The following is a 21,306-nucleotide window of genomic DNA, read 5'->3' as shown; positions in this document are numbered from 1 at the left end:
ATGGGCGGCCCGGTAGTCCAGTGGTTAGCATGTCGCCCTCACAGTGCAGAGGTACCGGGTTCGATTCCAGCTCCGGCCACCCTATGTGGAGTTTGCATGTTCTCCCCGGGCCTGCGTGGGTTTTCTCCGGGTGCTCCGGTTTCCTTCCACATTCCAAAAACATGCATGGCAGGCTTATTGGACACTCTAAATTGTCCCTAGGTGTGAGTGCGGGCGTGGATGGTTGCTCGTCTCAGTGTGTCCCCCGCCTACTGCCTGAAGACGGCTGGGATATGCGACCCTACTGGGGATCAAGCGGTTCGGAAAATGGATGGATGGATGGACCATCAGCCTGTGTACTACCTTGTAATACAATTTATTATGCGCCTCCTACTCACTCAAACAAATGATTTTACCGTCATCTAGTGGACATAAGCGTGAACTATCTTATTTTTTATACTTTCTCCCGAAAGAAACCATAATCCACCCACTCATTCATTTTCGACACCCCTTACCCTCGGGTGTGCTGGAGCCTCTTCCTTGGCTGACAAGGCAATCGCAGGGCACAAATACGGGCTTCTCAATGCATTAGTGATCATTCTAAGGCCCTCTGACCAAGCATATTTACTTCTGCTTATAGAAACACATTCGGTCCAAAAAATCTTGCCATGTTGGGATTCATAGACAAACCCCTTGCTATATGCCCATATCACATCCATAAACAAGTCGAACTAAATGGTCGAGAAATTGTTTAAACAGGTCAGCTGTAGATTCACCGATAGATAAAAACAGTGATGTCAAATATGAACATATCATTCACACACTAAAAATATAAATAGATTTGTGGTGGTTAATGTAAGTTTTTTTGTGGCAGTTCATTCTAAAGCCAAACAAATGCTGTGCTGCAGTGGGTCGTGAAGGGTTACTGCACGGTGGACTTCATTTCCCAGAGTTCAATGTCATATGACGCCACGTGGCTCGATTGGCTCCCCAAGATGATGACTTTGCTTTTCCGTCTCAGTTCACTGGCGTGTTTATCTCGCTGAAACGTTATCTGACTATCTGTCGAGTTTTGTGAACACATGAGTGCAGCAGAAAAATAACGCCATGGCTACTAACCTGAGCTTTGGCTTAATCGACACACACAGGAGCGTGCGACATGTCGGAAACCTCTTGGTTCAGTGCATGAGTGAAGTTAGACCTTTCTCGAGTGCGACTCAAAAGAACCGACTTGAATTTGGGGATTCCACTTTAGCTTCTTCCGACTTTAACACATCTGCGAAAACCTTGACAAGACAGGTAATATTATTATTTATGATAAATAATGTGATCATTTCCGGAATGTAAATGTACCGGGAACGTTTGAGACAGATGGGGCAATGTATTAAACCGGTATAACACTAGGTAAGGCCAATTAAATAACTTAATAAATACGTCAAAATTTGTGACAAGTTATTAATCGATAACAGAAAAAGAACAAGCACTTATATGTGGCTTTGCCATCTGTACTTAAGTTGTTTAAATACAATAAGACATTGCTTATAATACATTTGACATTGCTTTTAAATACAAGTTAACAGTCTTGCATTCAAATATATGAGATCGTCAAAAAAAGGGAAGTGTGTGAATGTGAAGTTATTGCCACTGTTCTGAAATAACAAAACAAATGATAAATGTCGGAGATGATGATAAGTTTTATATTATCGTGTATCACAGCAACCCATGGAAATTTGCTTTCGAGAGATTCAGCTGTACGCAGATATTATTACTGTCTATATTGATTTTCTGTTTCATGATTATGTCAAGGCTTTCTTGCAGTAGGATCATATTTTGTAGCCAAAAAGGTTTTAGCATGCGTAATGTACTTCACGTCTCAGCGATTACAGACTTGCAACCGAAGTGAACATGGTGTTGATTAACCAGCCGCCCTCCATATTATGATACTATTCAAAGTAGAATTAGTTGTTGGAAGTGTCTTTCTGTTTTACTTGAGTTGACAGGGTAACAGTTTGAATTGACATGTGTTTTAGGGTTACTGGATTCGTGAACAAAAGAGTAATTGTTGTCACAAGTCAGGCTAAAGTCTTGTGATGTAGTATAACGCGTGCCACCAAACACTTAAGTCTTGTGTTCGCCTTCACACAGAGAGCAGAACAGCATAACTACTGGAACGAAGGTCATAATCATTCCATGAGACCATGAACTACTGCAATGTGACTCCCTTGGGAAGCTTGCTTGCCAATTCTAAGTGATTAGCCAGTTTTTTAGGTCAACCAGCTGTCATAAATGCAATGGACTATTTCAGTTTCAGAAAGCCCCTGCAGTGTTTTCAGTTTTATTTAGGTTTTTTTGTTGTTGTTGCTGTAAATATGAATTAAGCCAAACGTAATTGAAATACTATGCGGTTGATTACAACACAGCGTTTGTTATATTCACAAGCCTGTGCAGGGACAAAAAACTATGGATATAACCGTTGAAAAAGAATGGGTTTGAGGGTGGTTTAACCATAGAAAAGTAATTTATTATCACTATAGTTACAAGGACTGACCCCGTCATCTGACTCTTCACCAGGAGAAGCTTAGGGAGGACAACATTCCCTTTTCATCGTTCTTGACGGACAACTTTGGCCGGAGACACAATTACTTACGCATCTCCCTGACTGAGAAATGCAACCTGCGCTGTAAGTCTACCTGCCATATCGTTTAAAGGGATCATCCGGCCTGGATTGTCCATTTTCCACTAACAAGCTCAATTTATGTTATTTTATTTTGGGGTTTTTTAATCAGGAAAATGAATACTGTCTTCCATCAAATTTGATCAATTTTCTTGACAAACCAGTAAATAACTATCTACTCTCAAAACACCCCTTTCTAGTCAGCACTACACAGTCATAGCCCAAAGTTCTGTGAATGACGCAAATATTGGTTTTCACAAAGTTTGTAGCTTCAATGTTTTTAGATCTTTTTGTAACATGTTACAATGATAAACTGAAATATAACTACAAGTATTTCATAAATGTTAAAATGATTTTTATAGACAATTTCATCAAGTTTATGCAAAGAGTCAATATTTGCAGTGCTGACCCTTCTTTTTCAAGACCTCCCCAATTCGCCCTGGCAGGCGGTCAATTAATTTCTGGGCCACATCCTGACTAATGGCAACCCATTCTTGCATAATCGATGCTTGGAGTCTGTCAGAATTTGTGAGTTTCTGTTTGTTCACCCTTCCTCTTGCGAATTGATCTCAAAGTCTGGGGAGTTTCTTCGCCTTGGACTTAAAATGTCAATGTTTTGTACCCTGAGCCACATAGTTCTCAGTTTGGCCTTGTGGCAAGGTGGCAGCTTTTTGCGGACTTAATTTTTTTTTTTTTTACCTGTTATATGTCTATTGGTCACGCTACTTCACGGATTTTCGTTTATCGCGGGTGGTTTTGGTCCCCATTAACCGCGCTAAACGAGGGATTACTGTAATGTAACAAATGAAAATCTGAGTTGGCTAATTAAAAAAAAAGTTTTTTTAAACAAAAAATTTAAGTAAAAAAATATTATTTTAAAGTTGACTTCCTCCACTTGTTCCTGTTCAAATACAGCACATCCAGAAAGTATTTCCAGGACCTTTCACCCCCCCCCCCCCAAAAAAATTGTGACAACCTTATTTCAAAATTGATTTCATCATTTTTTTTCTAAAATTCTGCACATAATTCATTCAGCCATTTTCCGATCCGCTTTAACCTCACAAGGGCTTCGGGGGATGCTGGAGCCTATCCTAGCCGTCTTCGGGTAGTAGGCTTGGGACACCCTGAACCGGTTGCCAGCCAATCACAGGGCACACAAAGACGAACAACTATCCGTGCTCACACTCACACCTAGGGACAATTTAGAGTGTTCCATTAACCTGCCATGCATGTTTTTGGAATGAGGGAGGAAACTGGATGGCCTCCATGACAGGGAGGCCGGAGCCGGAATTGCACCCTGCACCTCTGCACTGTGAGGTCAAGGCGCTAACCACTGGACCACCGGCGGTGCCGCCGCAGCTCATAATGACAATGTGAAATAAATGTTTGTCTTTGAAGTTTTGAAAATAAATTTACAAAAAAAAGGGAAAAAATCCCTTTGTCATCAGAATTCTCAGCCTTTGCCCCGAAGCTGCTGTAGTCTAGCTGCTGTAAATTCAGTCCATTGGACAGTTGGAAAGGCACACACCTCTGTTAACTGCCCCACAGCGGACAATGAGAGGGCAAACCAAGCATAAAGTGATAGGAGGTGACTGTGCAAGACCTCTGAGAAACTATTATCTCAAGCCACAGATCCAATCAAGTGTAAAGAATAAATTCGGCTAGAACTGGCCACCCATCTCCTGAGCATTCCCAAAAAAAGTGCCTTTGTCAAGGAGGTCACTGTCTGAGTTCTGGCACCAGCCTTTTTCTGTGGAAAGAGGAGAACAACTAACCCTGCAACTATCTACCAATCAGGCTTGGATTGTAGAGTAGCCATACAGAAGCCATTGCTTTATAAAAAGGCATCAGGCAGCCCACGTGGACTTTCGGGAAAAGGTACATGAAGAAATTTCAGACCAAATTAGACAAAATATTCCGGTCTGATGTGTCAAAAATTGAACTCTTTGGCGTGAACGTCAGATATGTTTGGCATGGTGGTGGCATCATGCTGTGGGGTCCTTGGTCAGTGGCAGGAACTGGGAGACTTGTCAGGATTGAGTAAAAAATGAATGCCGCATTGTATAGTAACATCCTGGATGAAAACCTGCTCTGGTGTGCTCCTGACCTCAGGCTGTGGTGACGGTTCATCCTTCAGCAGGACAATGACCGTAAGCACACAGCCAGGAAATCAATGCAGGGGATTTCGGACAACTTTGTGAGTGTAATTCAACATTACAAGAAAAAAAATTGTGGTTTGTGTGTGTATACCATTGTACATGTATGATTAACAATATTTATCATTTTATTTTTGTGTGTGTGAAATGATCTGCTTTGTGTATGTATAATCACAGAGAGTGGAGACGTGATAGAAGAGTCTTGCCGATGGGGCCACATCGGCTCAGTTTGGCCCTTGCCGGTGTCCTGCCTTTTTTATCTGTCTCGCTCCTCCAACAGTTGGAGACATCTAAAACAGACGGGACAGAGGTCCTCAAAGACAGGCGTTGCCCACCTCTGCCTTACAACTGTATAGAAGCTTTCAAAGGCTCGTTTCTGTTTGTTCTGGTCATTTTCAGGTCAGTACTGTATGCCAGAGGAGGGCGTGAAGCTTACACCACGAGGCCAGCTGCTGTCCACGACAGAAGTACTGACCCTCGCCCGCCTCTTTGTCAAAGAAGGCGTGGACAAGATTCGTCTCACTGGAGGAGAGCCGCTCATCAGACCTGATGTGCTGGATATCATCGGTAACACATATTGACAAATTGATGCTGTTGCAGGCCCATTCCCGTGTGACTTCACAGACAGAATGATTCCTTCCATGAAGAAATATGCTGCAAGGGGAACTGATTAGTCGCATCTACCTTGTCCAATGTATCGCAGATCAATTTTGCGACAAGTTAGTGGAAGCCACGAGGATCACGATCATTGGTTGAACCATAAATTAGCCAGATGAGTGAAGCACTAAAGGTGAAAAAAAATCCAGTTTGTATTTTTATTTCAATTTTAGTTTATTCAAGGGGATGTAGTGCCACCGGTATGTATTAGTGTCACATTAAGCAGGTTGATAATATAGGGTACTACAGTCAGTGTTTTTTGCTGCCGGTTATCCCATCTGATCATCCATGAATGATATCTGCTAATCACTGCTGATACCCATCACATGGATTAGCTGTACATTTTTCATCTTAATCATGGTGAGTGATATTGGTAATATGATTTAAAGAAAAAAAAAGATTTTACAGACTTTTTTTCAAGAGAATAAATACAGAACCCTTTCTGGCACAATGCAGCAACAATTTCGTCCAAAAGCTAACTTAAAAAACAAAAGTTACCTGGTTTTAGTAATTGGACTGAGTTGAAACAAATCGATGAATCACATCGAATCGATTTTCCCTCCCATAGCCAGATATCGATTCATAAAAATCATAAATACATCAAGATGGCGGAAGCAATCAGACCAACAAGCTTGAAGACGGATGTCTGGAAGGCTTGGGGTTTTAAAAAGCACAATGGCGACAATGTCTGATTTGGGAAATCTGAATTGATACGCGGCCCTATTTAGTAACGCATTCTTAAACAGATTTAAATAAAGACTCTCAACAGGCACAAAAGTACGAAAAGTCAAATAAATGAAATATAAACATTGCCTGGATAACATATTTTAAAACAAACTATAGAGGATGAGATGTGTGTACCTGCATACTCCGCGAAGAGAGTTGGGATAGGCTCCAGCATGTCCGCAACACTCGTGAGGATAAGTGGATTGGCATATGGATGGATGGACTCTTGTGGTAATACTGACAGTGGAACCAAAACACAGTGATGTGGTTTTAGTTGTAACTCTGAAGAGTAGCTCATTATTTATGTACTACAACTGTGAACAACATGGGACAGCGAGAACATTGTGAAGATTTTAAATGTAACATCAAATAGAATTACATGTCTTGAAAAGTCTTGTCTCTAGCTTGCTGTAACGTGTAGAATCGTGCATCGCTGTTAAATCCAAATTGTATAGTACAAGAAATATAAGAATATGTTTTGTTTTGCATTCTATTTTTAGGCCCCGGTCTTTATGGTTCGGGTAAAAAAAAAACGTATGCCAAATTTGTATGAGATGGACACTCTCATTGTCAATACTGTCGTACCAGTTCGTTGGGTAAATGTGAATGCAGTGAGTGGATTGTTTAATTAATGATGCAATTCCCTTGCCCCTCTTTCTCCCTTACGTTTTTGTTTCTCTTGCCTCCGCAGCTGAATTGAGAAAATTGGAGGGTCTGAAGACCATCGCGGTGACAACAAATGGCATGAACCTGGCTAAACTGTTGCCTCTACTCAAAGATGCGGGCCTCGACCTGATCAACATCAGTTTGGATTCAATGGTACCTGCCAAGTTTGAGTTCATTGTCAGGCGAAAAGGTATGAAGTTTTGCTTGAACTTTAAGATCAAATGTAGGAAGGGTGAGGTATAAAAAGATTCCATGGGGCACCCTGCACAGTGACTCCCTGCTACGTTTTTCACATTTTGGCTAGGGCTAGGCTAGCTGACAGTTGAAATCCTATCTGTGCATCTAAAAGCAGCGTCTGGCTGATGTGGATCAGTCTCACTTTGAGGCGGCAAAATGACAGCGGGCTCAGCTCCGTGCTGTGGGCGTACGGATGGAATGCACAGATGGAGTGACGGAGAGGGTGAATTAAGGAAGAGTGAAAGTTCCGTCTGGTGGAAAATGCAACCGTCTCAACCATTTTGCTTGTGTTTTTACAATCACTGAAAAGTTATCAGACTGAGTTACGAGCACAATGAGACTCAGAGAAGATAAAATAAGAATAAACGTCTTACCAGATATTAGATTTATCACCCATTCAACTTGAACATTCTTTTTCACAGGGTTCCACAAGGTCATGGAAGGAATTGATAAGGCCATTGAAATGGGCTACGAACCAGTAAAGGTATCTGTTAGTCTCTTTTTTTTCTTCTTCTTTTAAAAAGACAAAAGTGTGAGAGGGGACAGCTGGAATAGAGAAAACATGGCAAAAAAAAAAAAGAAACAGTGATATGGTGAGGTTCACAACTGGTGAGCTCCTCCGGAGTGAAATATCAAAATATGAACTTAAAATCATAGATATCTTCGATATTCAAATTTTGACCTGAATTGAAACATTATAAACTATTAAAAAGTGCTGTAAAACAAAAATTCAAATTCTAACACTTAACAATTATGAAACACTTAATAGCCTGAACTTGAGCAAATAGACCTGCCCTACTCTATTGTGTCCATATAGTGTGCTGTAAATTCAACAATGCTTGTCCGGGGATACTTTTACTGAAAGAGGACAAGATTTAAATTAAATTGCCTATAATGTGCTGTAAATGTAACAAGTGGGGACACCTTTACTTTAACAGGAAGGAAAATTTTTTTGTGCTTGTACGTTCAAGGCTGAATAGACTGAATTCCATGCATATACTGTAGAGTGCTGTAACAAAGCCTGTCTGGGGACACTTTTACGATAACAAAGTCAACTATAATAAAATTAAACACTTGTGTGTGTGAACCCAAATGAAAAGGTGAAAAAAATGAGAAAAAGTGCAATCCTCTTCCTCAACATCTTCATGAGCTTTTTGGTGCTGGATCAGGGCTGGTGTGCAGTGTGCGCATTACTAGGCAACGGTCATGACAGGCAGCGGCTGTCCAAAAAGGCTGGTCTGCCTGCGTGCAGGCAGACAGAAAACTGTGAAAGTATGGAACAAACCGCGTCCGGTGTTGGTTCAATACAGGAGGTGACATTTAATTCCCAATCAAAGGAATTTTCCATAATTTATGGGATGGGTGGCAACTTTGGATGGGCGTTTGTTTAACTGCTATCTGTTCTTGTTTGCTACATGCTGTAGGTCAACTGCGTGATCATGCGAGGCCTCAACGAAGACGAACTGCTTGATTTTGTTGGTCTTACCGAGAAGAAGCCCCTGGAAGTGCGCTTCATTGAGTACATGCCATTTGATGGTTAGTAGACGGCTAGATTGGATCGCCTGATGGTTTTGCATTTTAGTTCATCCATCCACCCATCCATTTTCTGGTCCACTTATCCTCACAAGTGTCGGGGTACACCCTGAACTGGTTGCCAGCCAATCGCAGGGCACACAGACGATCAACCACCCGCGCTCACACTCACACCTTGGGACAATTTAGAGTGTTCAATCAGCCTACCGTGCATGTTTTTGGTATGTGGGCGGAAATTGGAGAACCCAGAGAAAACCAATGCAGGCACAGGGAGAACATGCAAACTCCACACAGGGAGGCTGTCCACCGGAATCGAACTCAGGACCTCTGCACTGAAAGGTGGACATGTTAACCAGTCGATCGCTGTGCCGTCCATTTTATTTATTTATTTTCACTGTTTTATTGTTTATTTGAAAGGGACAAAGCACATTAATGAACACTGGTACAATACTTGTGTAAATAGCCCAAGTTAGCGTACAGCTAATTTACATTTGTCGTCCCTTGCAAGGTAACATAAAACATAACATACTACATAACATAATGCAGGGGTGTCCAAACTTTTTGCCAAGGGGGCCATATTTTATGTGGTAAAATGTTGGGGGCCGACCTTGGCTGACATTCTTTACATTGAACAACAATAACCCATGGGCCGAGTTATGGGCCGGCAATGGGCCAGCTAGTATGACATATCAGTCAATATAAACACGGAGTGATGTCTTGTTAACTCGTGAGTGATGCCCTCTAGTGTCTAAATGCTATTACTCATTTAGTGAATGCTATTACTCATTTAGCCACTAGAGGGAAGCAGTACTCTATGAAACATCACTCACCAGTCTACGAGACCTCAGTCAATGCAACACGTGTTCCATTGCGCCCAACCTGCGGGCCAGACGGCACTGATTTTATGACAGGGGCCGAGGGCCGGATGAAATTCGACCGCGGGCCGGATTTGGCCCCCGGGCCGGACTTTGGACATGCCTGACATAATGTCTTAATTTGCTGATTAATCAATGACTATGTGAAATTAGTACAGCCGCAGTGTTTGCCACATATACATTTACCTGTGGCGGGCTGCTACAAATGAATTTTGGCAGAGACTCAGAGAGTTTGGCGCTAACTTTCAGTATGCAAATGTTTTATCTACTATTATTGCTGCACGGAGAAGCCGCAATGCAGCATGTGTGAATCTGCTAATCGATACCTTTATCGCTTTCTGCTACGATACTGTAAATACAGTGCCTCCAAAAGTATCACTATCCAAGTTTGGAAAAAAAAAATCATAGTAGTATCAGAGGTATCAATAGCTCAGACAATACCGAATCCCCCACATCACTCTAGCAGGCGTAATGACAATGTCTTATCACTGTCATAAGACACTCACTGCTGTTTTTGTTGACTTTGTGTGTATAATCATTTGGAAACTCGAGTCCACCTTGGGCAAAGCCTACAAATAATCATTAGGCTCTTATAAGTTTTGGATTATGCTACAAAGACTTTTATGCGAAGCAAACCGGCCACGCGTCTGGCGAGTGATTTTTAGTTGTTTTGTTTTTTTTCCCATGCATATTTCAGAGAGTGAAACCCAAGTGTACATAATGACACAGTTTAAAGTTGCGTAAATTATCTTTGTGAAACAAATGAAGATATAAAGGCAGGTATCAATATGAATAAAAAAATATATTGAGCTTGTCTTATTTCATTTTTCTTGAAAATCAAGTGGACAAGGGCACGTAGTACAGTGGCTGGTTCGGCGGTGCCATTCCTACAAGAACTCACTGTGTGTGTCTTTTGTGGGCAGGCAACAAATGGAACTTTAAGAAGATGGTGAGCTACCAGGAGATGTTGGATCATATCAGACAGCAGTGGCCCGACTTGGAATCGCTTCAAACTGGACAATCAGACACAGCAAAGGTCTATCTTTCATGTCATGATTTTGATTGATTGATTGATTGATTGATTAATGAATTAATTCTATCTGGTGAATGGATCAGAATGGTTGACTGGAAAACAGGAGAGATGGAAGAGTTAAAAAAACAGCTCCTAAATCAGCTGATATTGAGAACAAGCACTAGTAACAGACATAATCATCCTTCATTCCATTTTCTCTAGGTCTTACCCTCACTCTGCATACAGACAAAACAAAAAACAAAAAAAACGGCATTCACAATCCAATATTTTTATCAAAGATTATTCACTCAATTACTGAATAAGCGGATACATTTTTGTTCAAAGTGAATTACAAAACCATTTTTCATGTCCCAACTTCATTAGAATTGGGTTTATATAAATACTACAGCATTTCCCATCAGTCTCCATGTGTAGGAGAAATACATTCCATACATGTATGGTTGTAAAATCTATTTCTTTATAGTTCACATAACGCAGATAAATATTTTTGAATAAAGACCAACAAATTTAAATCGTCCTGAAGATCAGTTCACCAAGCAGAAACGTTAATTTTTCCGATGTATGGAGACCACCCCGCCCTCTCTCTCTCTCTCTCTCTCTCTCTCTCTCTCTCTCTCTCTCTCTCTCTCTCTCTATATATATATATATATATATATATATACAGTATGTAGTATATTCTATATACATATAATATATACATATTCTATATATACAGTATATACAAACAGCTGTGCATTATTGGACCTAATAATTTGGCGACAAAGCATCAGTTTGTATCACTTCTTTTCTACTTTTTTTCCACACTTTCAACACTGCGGCGTGTAATATGAAGCGGCCTTTTAATTATTTTTTTTCCATCGCGGGAAAAACATGGACCAATAAAATGAATGAGTCTTTCATTGAGGTCCAACGAGATTGTATGACTAATCACAACTTCCGCTCTTTTGCCGTAGCGGGGAAAAAATATGTTACCCGGCAACAGTCGACCAATAAGATGAATGAGTAGTACACAGGGGTCCAATGAAATTGTATGATTACCGGTAATCACAACTTCCTTATTTCAGTCTTTCTTCTAACCCTGATCAACATGCAGAATACCAGACGAAAAGCGTATAATGCAGCTTTTAAACATAAAGCGATCACTCTGGCAGTTAAAGAAGGAAATCAAGCTTCTGCCCGTAATCTTGGCATAGACGAGTCGATGATGCGAAGGTGGAGGCTCCGGCAAGAAGAACTGAGCCAGTGTAAAAAGACAACTAAAGGTTTTAAAGGTTTTAAGGTGGTGTTATAGATTCATGAAACGGAAACTCCTGTCTTTTTGGGCACGCACGACGTTGTGTCAGCAGCTCCCTCCCAATTACGAGGACAAACTTGCTTTGTTCCGCACATTGACACAAACAAGGATAGCGGAGAATTCCATCAGCCCAGATGAAATAATAAATATGGACGAAGACCCTCTGACATTTGATTTGCCTCTCACTCGGACTGTAATTAAAAAAGGTGACTCCCCATCATACTGAAAACAAGCGGCCACGAGAGAACGCATTTTACCTGTGTTTTGAGCCGCGCAGCATCGGGCCTAAAGCTGCCAACGATGATCATTTTTAAGCGGCTGACCATAGAAATAATTTCATACATCTTTTCCCATTTCTATCTATTTAAAGCCAAGAAGGCTGCACTATTTCTCCTCCTAAAAGTAGCTTGTGGCCCAACGCCACCATTCATGTTGAACCTTGAAGCACATGCTGTGATTAAAACACTGAACCGTAAAGCCGTGAGGCAGACATCCTGAACCACTGTCATACCATGCTGCCATATGTGTAAAAAACAATGTTCTTCCGAATAATTATCAAACAACTGTCAACAAATGTATACTGTTGTTTTCCAATGATGCTTTGATGCTTTACATTTAACTTTAGTGTGCGTGTTTCAACAGACATTCAAAGTGCCAGGCTTTAAAGGACAGGTTGGCTTCATCACCTCCATGTCTGACCATTTCTGTGGCTCGTGTAACCGCTTACGCATCACCGCAGATGGCAACCTCAAGGTAAAAACCGCGTGCATGTGTTTTTATGTGTTTCTGCCATACACTAAAATACGCCTCCCTTGTGTCCTCAGGTGTGTTTGTTCGGTAACTCTGAAGTGTCCCTCAGAGATGTGTTGCGCTCCGGAGCCTCAGATGAAGACTTGCTGCAAATAATTGGTGCCGCTGTGGGCAGGAAGAAGAAACAACACGCAGGTAAGATTTTGTGTTTGAAGGGTTTCGCTTTTCATTTCTGCTCTTGTCGCAGTGTTAACAAACAGAGTGATGGCTTTCCAGGCATGTTCAATATCTCCCAAATGAAGAACAGACCTATGATCCTCATCGGTGGGTGATACTGCTGCTGTACGTACAAACTCTCACACTCGTCTGGCGTGAACAAAAAAAAAAAATGGGTCACACCTTCCAACCTATTGACCATTAGCAGGTTATGGCCATTTGAATCAATGACTCACTTACCAGTCATACCATCTACAATCGATTAAGATCCACTACAAGAGCGGGGTCAAATATTCTGCTTTTACAAAAATAATCAATGCCACTGAGATGTTTTTCTCAAGATTTAGCTCTCATGCGGTCCCATAATATTTTTTTCAAACTGCTCTCGCTATGATTTTTGTGCAAGTGTCAGACCACTGCAATTGTAACCACAATAATGAAACATATTTTTAAATGAAGAGCTGTCAGCGTCAGTCAAAAATTTCATTTGTTTATTCTTTGTGAATTCCTGCTTTCACTTTTGTATTGGATCATCCAGAGTCCAAGGCAAGCAGTAATGCACACGAAACCTTGCTAGGCCAGGGTCTAAGCCCACACTCCTTTGAGCTAGCATGTGACATGCTGTGGTGGCCATGCCTGAAGCAGCACCCGTCCGGTATTTTCATGATACAAAACGACGCTTTTGAACAATTATTTAGCGCCTTTGTCCTGCATTATTTGAGACTTTATAAAATATTACTAATGTATAGTCACTTTTTGAGCACATAATGGGTTTTTGTTGCAGTATAAACATTTTCTGGTCTTGATACATTATCTTGTTCAAGCCATTCCTTAGGGAAGGATTTAACCTGACGCGCCTCAAAAGGTATGCTTTGCCATAAAAAGATCAATGATGACTGATCAATTTGTATTGAAATTTAAATAATAAAAGCAAGATTTGTTGATTTCGGCGGTTTTTATGTATTATTTATATATATTTTTCACATTAAAAGGCGGCATGGATGATGAGGCACACCTTCAATGAATGGCCTATTTTGTCTTTTTTTTTCATGTATTGGGCATTATAATACACAATCGACAATGCATCCACTAGATGGAGCTACGCTCAAGGAAATGCCAACAGAACACTACAGTACACTACACCCTGATTTATATAGCACCGATCAGATGTCAGTAAAACTTAGCAGCGACACGGTTCACTTAACCAACAGCAAGTTATAACATTAACTCGTTAACATTGAACTCTCTTGCCGCAGCTCTATTGCCGTGTTCAACTGCGTAACCCGATCGCCTGAAGTTTGAACTCTGCGTTATAAGCACGTCTCTAGCAAGGAGCCATTTTGGGGTTGACATATTACCGCAATGACCGTACACAAGGCGCATAGTATTTTAAGGTGCGCTGTGAGCTTTTAAGAAAACGGAAGGCTTTTAGGTGCGCCTTTTAGTGCGGAAAATACGGTATATAATTTGTACTTGGCCAGTCCGACCAGCGTCAGTAAACTTGGGCTTACCCAATACAGTCACGTAGTAGACCCCCGCGGGCCACAGTTAACGTAGAACCCAGTCGACACTTTTTATTGAAGCCTATCCTTGAATGACACTCTATTGTTACTTATTTTCCAGGAAGCACTTCCCAATTACATTCTTCCAAAGACAAGCTCAAGTGTTTCCACATTGTCACTCAGCGTATTCAAAAATTATCTCCTCCTATGTGCCGGCCAGGTGGAAAACGAGCCGTTAATAGCGCAAGCCTTATGTGCCTTCGAGACCGCACTTCTTCAGCACGGGCAGGCAATGATCGCTGCTCAACAAACGAAGTGAGTGGCAGCTCTCATCTCAATGTAAAGAAACAGACAGAACCCTTTATCAAAGTAGAACAGCACTCGTATGACTTCAAGGACGGTCAAACCCCCCATGATCACACCAAACCCCAAACAAATGATCGTCTGAGACACCTACCCGGACACTTACTGATGAAGGCCAAAGTCATCTGTACGCAACACAGCGTGAGACAATATCACAACGACACTTCCAGCCAAGATCCCCACATCTCACTGTCTACGAGTGAGCCTTGTGGCCCTCACCTGGACGGTACCCCAGAAGACCGCCTGACGCACACAGACGCCCAAGGCCGAGCAAGGATGGTGGATGTTGGCAATAAAACCCCAACACGTCGAGCAGCCAAGGCCCGCGCCACCGTCCTTTTGGGCCCCATTGCCTTTGGGCTGCTGCAGAAAAACCAGCTGGCTAAAGGCAACGCCATGGCGGTGGCCCAGTTGGCCGGCATCATGGGCTCCAAACAGACCTCGGCCCTCATCCCGCTCTGTCACCCGCTCCCTTTAGACAGCATCTCGGTCACCCTGGACCTGGACGAGCAGCGCAACGCTGTGGACGTCTCGGCAACATGTCGCACCACTGGCAGGACAGGTGTCGAGATGGAGGCTTTGACTGCGGTCTCCATAGCAGCGCTGACCATTTACGACATGTGTAAGGCTGTGAGCCATGACATCATCATTACTGACATACAACTACAGAGTAAGACTGGGGGAAAGAGGGACTTTCTCCGACCATGACAAAACATGTGAGAATTTTTTTTTCCCTTGGAGGTTTTCTTTCAGCAAGCTACGAGGTCGGCGCTCTTTAGCGACATCTAGTGGCTCCCTGGAGCTTTATAAAAAATGTTTGAAAATGGAAAAAGATTTTGATCGTAGGCTAACACAGATCAACTAGATATAGATATATGTTGCAGCTCCATAAAAGGAGAGCTGTGGTGTTGTTTTTTTAAAACGTACACTTTATTTATGCTTTTAACAGTGTCGACAAACAGACACGTCTGCGTCCGACTGCGTTGCGTGCCTTCTCTCTTCTCGTTCAACTCGAGTGGCGTTCAAAGACAGCCTCCGAAAAACGGAAGTTCATGATCACTTCACTGACACTAAGAAAAGCGAAAATAATGCACCAAAACAAAAAATCAAGCGAGGAAATCACCAAATAAATTCTATGGGGGCGTTTGTGAACACACAACAAGGGAATGAAGAACGTAAACAATTCTGAGACAGTTCAGTCTCCTACATACATACAGCATGTGTTTCCTTCATTGTAAGTTTTAGAGAAGGCTTTTGGGGTTTTTTTGCGGCTCTAGACATTTGTTTGTTGTTGTTTTTTTTGTCCTATATGGCTCTTTCAACATTTTGGGTTGCCGACCCCTGTACGAGGTGATGTCACTAGACTAGCCCTATTGATTTTCGATTATAAGAATGAAGGAAGGAGGGAAGTAAACGCCCCTGTTAAAGTAACACACAATAGATTTTGAAGTAACATCCAAGCCAGGATATTCATGAGATTATATTAATTGTCAATATTTTGTCATTGTCAATATTTTGAGAGTTGCCGTTTTCTGACAATTGTCCCAGCTTTGGAAAAATATGCATTTACATTAAATTTGTCAACCTGAACACTGTACATCATGTGGTTGTCTTTAACTACAAGAGAGGTGACAGAATATCAGAAATACATTTTATAGTAGTTGTACATCTAAAACATGGAAATGCAAACCCTTGTCCTGGATTGAATTACCGGTCAATTGTGCAGAACAGGAGTACCCCTGTTGTGATTGCTGATGAAGACTGGACCGACAATTTCCATGGTGACGCCTGAGAGAGCTCATGACGTAAATTCCCTGCACTGCCCACTGGAAAGTTGGAGCAAGCATGTGAAAGTCAGGAACACTTTCTGTTGATCCTCCAGCCGCAGTGTAAAATGTTGTGCGCTCATCTGTCATGAACATGAAGCTAAAGAGGACACATGGTAACCATTTTGGTGTAATTCTAGGTGTCATGCGTTATAAAAATGGTTGATTCGCAGAGCTGGCAAAAATACCCACTCTGATGCTGTATTTGTGCAGAAAAAAAAGTAGACGTACTGATTTAACACTACTTAGTTAAACAGTCCAAAATTCAATATATTTAGTTCCAAAAATAAAATTGAGGTGTTACTGTCAGTGACATACTGTAAAGAGTAACCCAATATGCATTAACCAACATTTTGAAATTACTGTAACTTTTATTTTCTTAATTCAAAGCAACTCTTCGCAGGCCAGTAAGACGCCCGAGTCCACTCTATGTTGTGCGGAGAATGGAAAAAGTAACAAGCATTTTGGAGTTTTAAGTAAAAATGTCTGTTCAAATATCAAACATGGGCGTGTGAAAAAAAATATGAGCTAACTGAAAAATTCACATTAGCAGTATACAGCAAAGTACGTCTACCTTTCCAACTGTATACTCTTTGTAGATATGAAATCTATTGATTGAAGCTTAATTTAGTCAATTCTCATCTGATTACGCTAAAATCTGAGATATAGGTTGACCAAAACGAATGGCAAAGCAACAGTACCCTCCCAGCATTTTTGTCAAGAACTTAAAAGCAAGGTTGAACAACGATGTTGTAGTCCTACACTTTGACCACTGGATGGGCTTCATCATGGTTGCTTTCCATCCATCCATTTTCCCATCCGCTTTATCCTCACAAGGGGTGCTGCAGCCCATCCCAGCCGTCTTTGGGCAGCAGGCGGGGGACACCCCGAACCAGTTGCCAGCCAATCGCAGGGCACAGAGTGACGAACAACCAGGCGCGCTCAGACTCACACCGAGGGACAATTTTAGAGTGTTCAATACAATCAGACTGCCATGCATGTTTTTGGAATGTGGGAGGAAACCGCAGCACCTGGAGAAAACTCACACAAGGCTTGGGGAGAACATTCAAATTCCATACAGGGAGGCCGGAGCTGCAGTGATGTCAAAGCGCTGACCACTGGATCGCCCATGGTTGCTTTCCTTTCTGCTAATCAGTGGTCAATTTGCAAGGACGGTTGCCTCCATAGATTCTGTTTATTTGATAAGGCATAGCACTTGAACACTTACCTGAGCAGCATTTGTAGCATAATCGCTATAAACGACTGAGATTTTGCACATCCCTGCATAAAATACGTGAATGCAAATAAAAATAAAAAACAAATACAAAACACATGTTGGAAATGTATTTTATTACGATTTATTTAAATTAACAAACACGGCTATTTACAGATTGCTGTTTTTTTTCCTTTTTCATATTTTTAACAGTTAATGCATTTGGAAAATTATGGCTGAAAACAAGCAATACACAGTGACAGTAGGTGACATGTACAGTAGATTTACGTCAATGGCTTTCCTTTGTGTGTTGAAGAGCTGCAGAAAATCTTGACATACACAACCAGACTCTCGTTTTGGTTATCAGTTCTTTATGCGTGTGTGTGTTTGTGGGGGGAAGGAGATTTTCATTTTGCATCGGCATAAAACCCAAATATTGCCAGAAGAGAAAACCATTTCTGCCTTGATATCAGCATATTGTATTGAGATGTCAATTTGTCTGCATCCATGATCATTTGATGATAAACTCCTAAAAAATATTGAGGAATGTTTGACATCTCGACTGTCACTTCCCGTGGTGTTCATGTTTCATCTCAGGCTAGTTGTCTTATTACTATTCTTTTTGTATTGCAAAACACTCTTTATGACCTATTGTTTTAAGCCATTCAGGCCTCCAGAGTTTCTGTTTTGTTTTTTTTTACTTAACAAAGATGGCTTTAAAAACACAGTATAAACAGGGTTGACATCATTGTCGGCTGGTGACAGTCTGGTTAGACCACAGTGGCTTTTTATCAGAATAGAGCAACAATCTCTCCTTTTTTTCTGATGCAAAGACAAACAAAGAAAAGGATTCCTAGTGTCATACAACCCTTTTTGGTTTCGTGAAACCTGACCTGCCGTATATGGCAGTATTGACAAAGGTAAGGACCCCCCTCCCCACCCACCCACCCACAATGTGAGCAAAGAGGGCAAGTGACAGAACGTATAAGTCGTGTTGGAAACGTTTGAAAAAAAATTCCTGATGTTGCACAACGACCCTATTTGTTTATTTTCTCCCTTTGGTAAGACTATCACACAGCCTGCGTTTTTTCATGACAGGAATGCAAGAACGATATCCCTGGCATCAATGTAAAGAGCATACGCACGCACACACACACATTATTTATATATATTATATATATATATATATATATATATATATATATATATATATATATATACACAACTATATACTATATATATTTAAATATAGTATATAGTAGTATATATATACTGTATAAATGCAATATATATATATATATATATATATACACACACATATAGTCTTAAAACTGTCAGAAAGATCAAGTACAAAACCACTGAGGTGAAGCATACCAACACTAACGTAGTTAAGCCACACTGGCAAAATAGAAGAGCGCTTGGACAAAGGCGCCATCAATCAGTATGTAACACCAAAGACCATGATGCTTTTCTACAGGCAGATGAGGGAGAAGACAATGTCTCAAAAACACTTTTTATCATCACATCAAATACAGTTAAAGAGATGAATCGAGGTCCTTGGGGGTTTGAACAGGACACAAATGAAAATAAAAGACAACGGTTTTCTCATCGTCTCCCGTGATGTGACCTCTTTCCGTGATCTGTTGATTCGTCTTGGCAGAGTGCAACTGGTCATGGCTTTTAATTCTTTTTTTTTCCTCAAAAAATATATATTTATATCGATATGTATATGTATATATTAGGAACTCCTTTTGTATATTATCTGAACTCCCAAAGGCCAGATTTGAAGGGACAAAAGAGTCTTGAGTAAACAAGTCGACACTGTAAAAGTTGAAATGGCAAAGTGTTTAACGCGTCAAGGATTGCTGCACACGTGTTGCACAAGTCTGACCGAGCAGATTGAAGCAGGACGAGAAGAAACACGCAGCGTAGCCCTTGTGGGGTCTCCCTGCCAAAAGGGGGGGATGGTTGGGAGGGGCACGGTTCACATGATCAGCTTGGCCTGGACCGTCCAAATGCGCCTTCTGGTCGTTTGATCCCGGCGCTCACCGTCCGCCACAGTGTTTTGGTTTACGGACCCTCTCACAGGGCCAATAGGGTGGGCGAGTTGAGGGAGTCCGACGACTGATCGCCGCTGCTGCTGCTGCGGCGGTGGGCCTTTGAGCACGACTCGGAGGAGGGCGAGGGGCTGTCGGGCTCCAGCATGCTCGGGTAAGTGAAGATGAGGTTGGGGGCGTTGAGCGCGGCGGCTGGGGTGGATGCCGCCACCACTGGCGTGTTGAGGCTGTCGCCATCTGTACAGTACATTCCGCCAAGGCAGATGGGCTTGATGACGGAATGCTGGGGCTTGCCCGCCACTTCCTCCGCGTCGTCCGGCTCTTGCTTCACCACCACGTGGTTCACGTGGGCCCGGGCCGCCATGTTGGGGCGCATGGTCAAGGACAGGGGGGCGCACTGCTGGTGTTGATGGTGCTGATGGTTCTGATGGTGTGCCGGGGTCGGGTGGCGATCCTCGGTGGGCAGCTTGCACATGGGATTATGGGCCACCAGCATGAACTCCAGCTTGTCCTTCTCCTTCTTTAGGCTTTCGATCTCTTTCTGCAGGTCGGCTTTCTCCTCTTCTAGTTTCTCAGTCTCCTGATAGGACAGAAATGAGACATCGGGTAAACAACCGATTAAAGCCCTGCCAAAAGCAACTGTGTTACAGGTGTATTGATGACATTCAAATTAGCTGTCTAGCTAGCTACCGTACTGGCCCGAATATAAGACGGTGTGTTTTGCATTGAAATAAGAATGAAAAAGTGGGGGTCGTCTTATATTCGGGGTCTAGACATTATACCCATTCACGACGCTAGATGGCGCCAGATATCATTGAAGCGAATGCTGAACTTGACTCCCCAGGCCAAAATGAACTCCTGTCACGAAGAATAAAAATAGCGGTAGCACGGAGAAGAAAAATAAAAAATAGCGGTAAGAAAGAAAAGAGAAGAACATAATAGCAGAGATAACAGAACATGGAGAAACGTAGCGACAATCTGGAGAAACGTGGCTCGAAGATCAGCAGCAGAGGAGAAGTTATGATGTAATTTACATTTCAAAAACCAGAAGCCATTCATTTACGAATGTGATTGCACGTTAGTTTACATAACCAAATGTTCAGATATTAAGATTTGAATGAGGCGAAATAACATGCTTTTTCTCTCAAATATATTGTTAGAATCATTTGCTTCAGATGTACTGTACTTATTTTCTGCATAAAAATAATTTGGTGTTCAAAAAGTATTTTTTCAAACTTGAGTCTTGAAAAAGAGGGGGTCGTCTTATAATCAGGGCCGTCTTATATTCGGGTCAATACGGTAACATTCTTTTAACTGGTACCTGTGTAGTGTTATTGAGTCGCCCAAAGGAGGGCAGTGTTGCTTTGATTGTCGCAACAAATAATGTGTTTGTTTTTTGTCCTCCTTTAACCTATGTGCCACTTGTGTGAGTGTGTTTTTGCCTGTCGGTGGGCGTGTGTATGTGTTCAAACGCGTGCTTGTGCGTCTGGGATCATAATACGCTATTCATCAAGAATGTGAGACAGGTAGGCAAGATATGGTGACATGC

The 21,306-nt window shown here is 41.8% G+C and overlaps 2 protein-coding genes across 8 annotated transcripts in view; one reads left to right on the top strand and one right to left on the bottom strand.

The window, feature by feature from the left end:
* Positions 1-964: 964 nt before the first annotated feature.
* mocs1 (molybdenum cofactor synthesis 1) lies at positions 965-16,258 on the top strand. 3 transcript variants are annotated; one of them, XM_052085728.1, is made up of 11 exons: positions 965-1,278; positions 2,551-2,659; positions 5,209-5,376; positions 6,884-7,048; positions 7,518-7,579; positions 8,520-8,631; positions 10,427-10,539; positions 12,473-12,583; positions 12,655-12,775; positions 12,857-12,904; positions 14,420-16,258. In XM_052085728.1, the coding sequence occupies exons 1-11, from the start codon at positions 1,087-1,089 to the stop codon at positions 15,367-15,369; spliced, it is 2,151 nt and encodes a 716-aa protein (XP_051941688.1). In that variant the 5' UTR covers positions 965-1,086; the 3' UTR covers positions 15,370-16,258. The 3 variants fall into 3 exon arrangements, with proteins under 3 accessions (XP_051941688.1, XP_051941690.1, XP_051941689.1); XM_052085730.1 differs by having other exon boundaries at positions 970-1,278; positions 12,857-12,922; positions 14,420-14,478; XM_052085729.1 differs by having other exon boundaries at positions 1,134-1,278; positions 2,514-2,659.
* A 1,571-nt stretch (positions 16,259-17,829) lies between these two features.
* The window catches only part of fosl2 (FOS like 2, AP-1 transcription factor subunit), a 28,942-nt gene continuing 25,465 nt past the window's right edge, over positions 17,830-21,306 (bottom strand). For all 5 annotated transcript variants that reach the window (XM_052085828.1, XM_052085827.1, XM_052085825.1 and 2 more), the window contains one exon: positions 17,830-20,337. In XM_052085828.1, coding sequence (XP_051941788.1) covers positions 19,783-20,337 — 555 coding nt within the window. In that variant the 3' untranslated portion in view covers positions 17,830-19,782. The remainder of the gene's footprint in view (positions 20,338-21,306) is intronic.

Source organism: Hippocampus zosterae, chromosome 14 (assembly GCF_025434085.1).
Source record: "Hippocampus zosterae strain Florida chromosome 14, ASM2543408v3, whole genome shotgun sequence".
NCBI classification, from domain to species: domain Eukaryota; kingdom Metazoa; phylum Chordata; class Actinopteri; order Syngnathiformes; family Syngnathidae; genus Hippocampus; species Hippocampus zosterae.
The sequence above is the reverse complement of the archived record's forward strand: the minus strand, read 5'-3'. Positions and strand labels throughout refer to the sequence as shown.

Bases quoted from the DNA above. Each gene is read 5' to 3' on its own strand.
- mocs1 (XM_052085728.1), top strand. From the start codon at position 1,087: ATGGCTACTAACCTGAGCTTTGGCTTAATCGACACACACAGGAGCGTG. The intron at 7,049-7,517 runs GTATGAAGTTTT...TCTTTTTCACAG, and splicing joins GTTCATTGTCAGGCGAAAAG to GGTTCCACAAGGTCATGGAA. The intron at 12,584-12,654 runs GTAAAAACCGCG...TTGTGTCCTCAG, and splicing joins CCGCAGATGGCAACCTCAAG to GTGTGTTTGTTCGGTAACTC.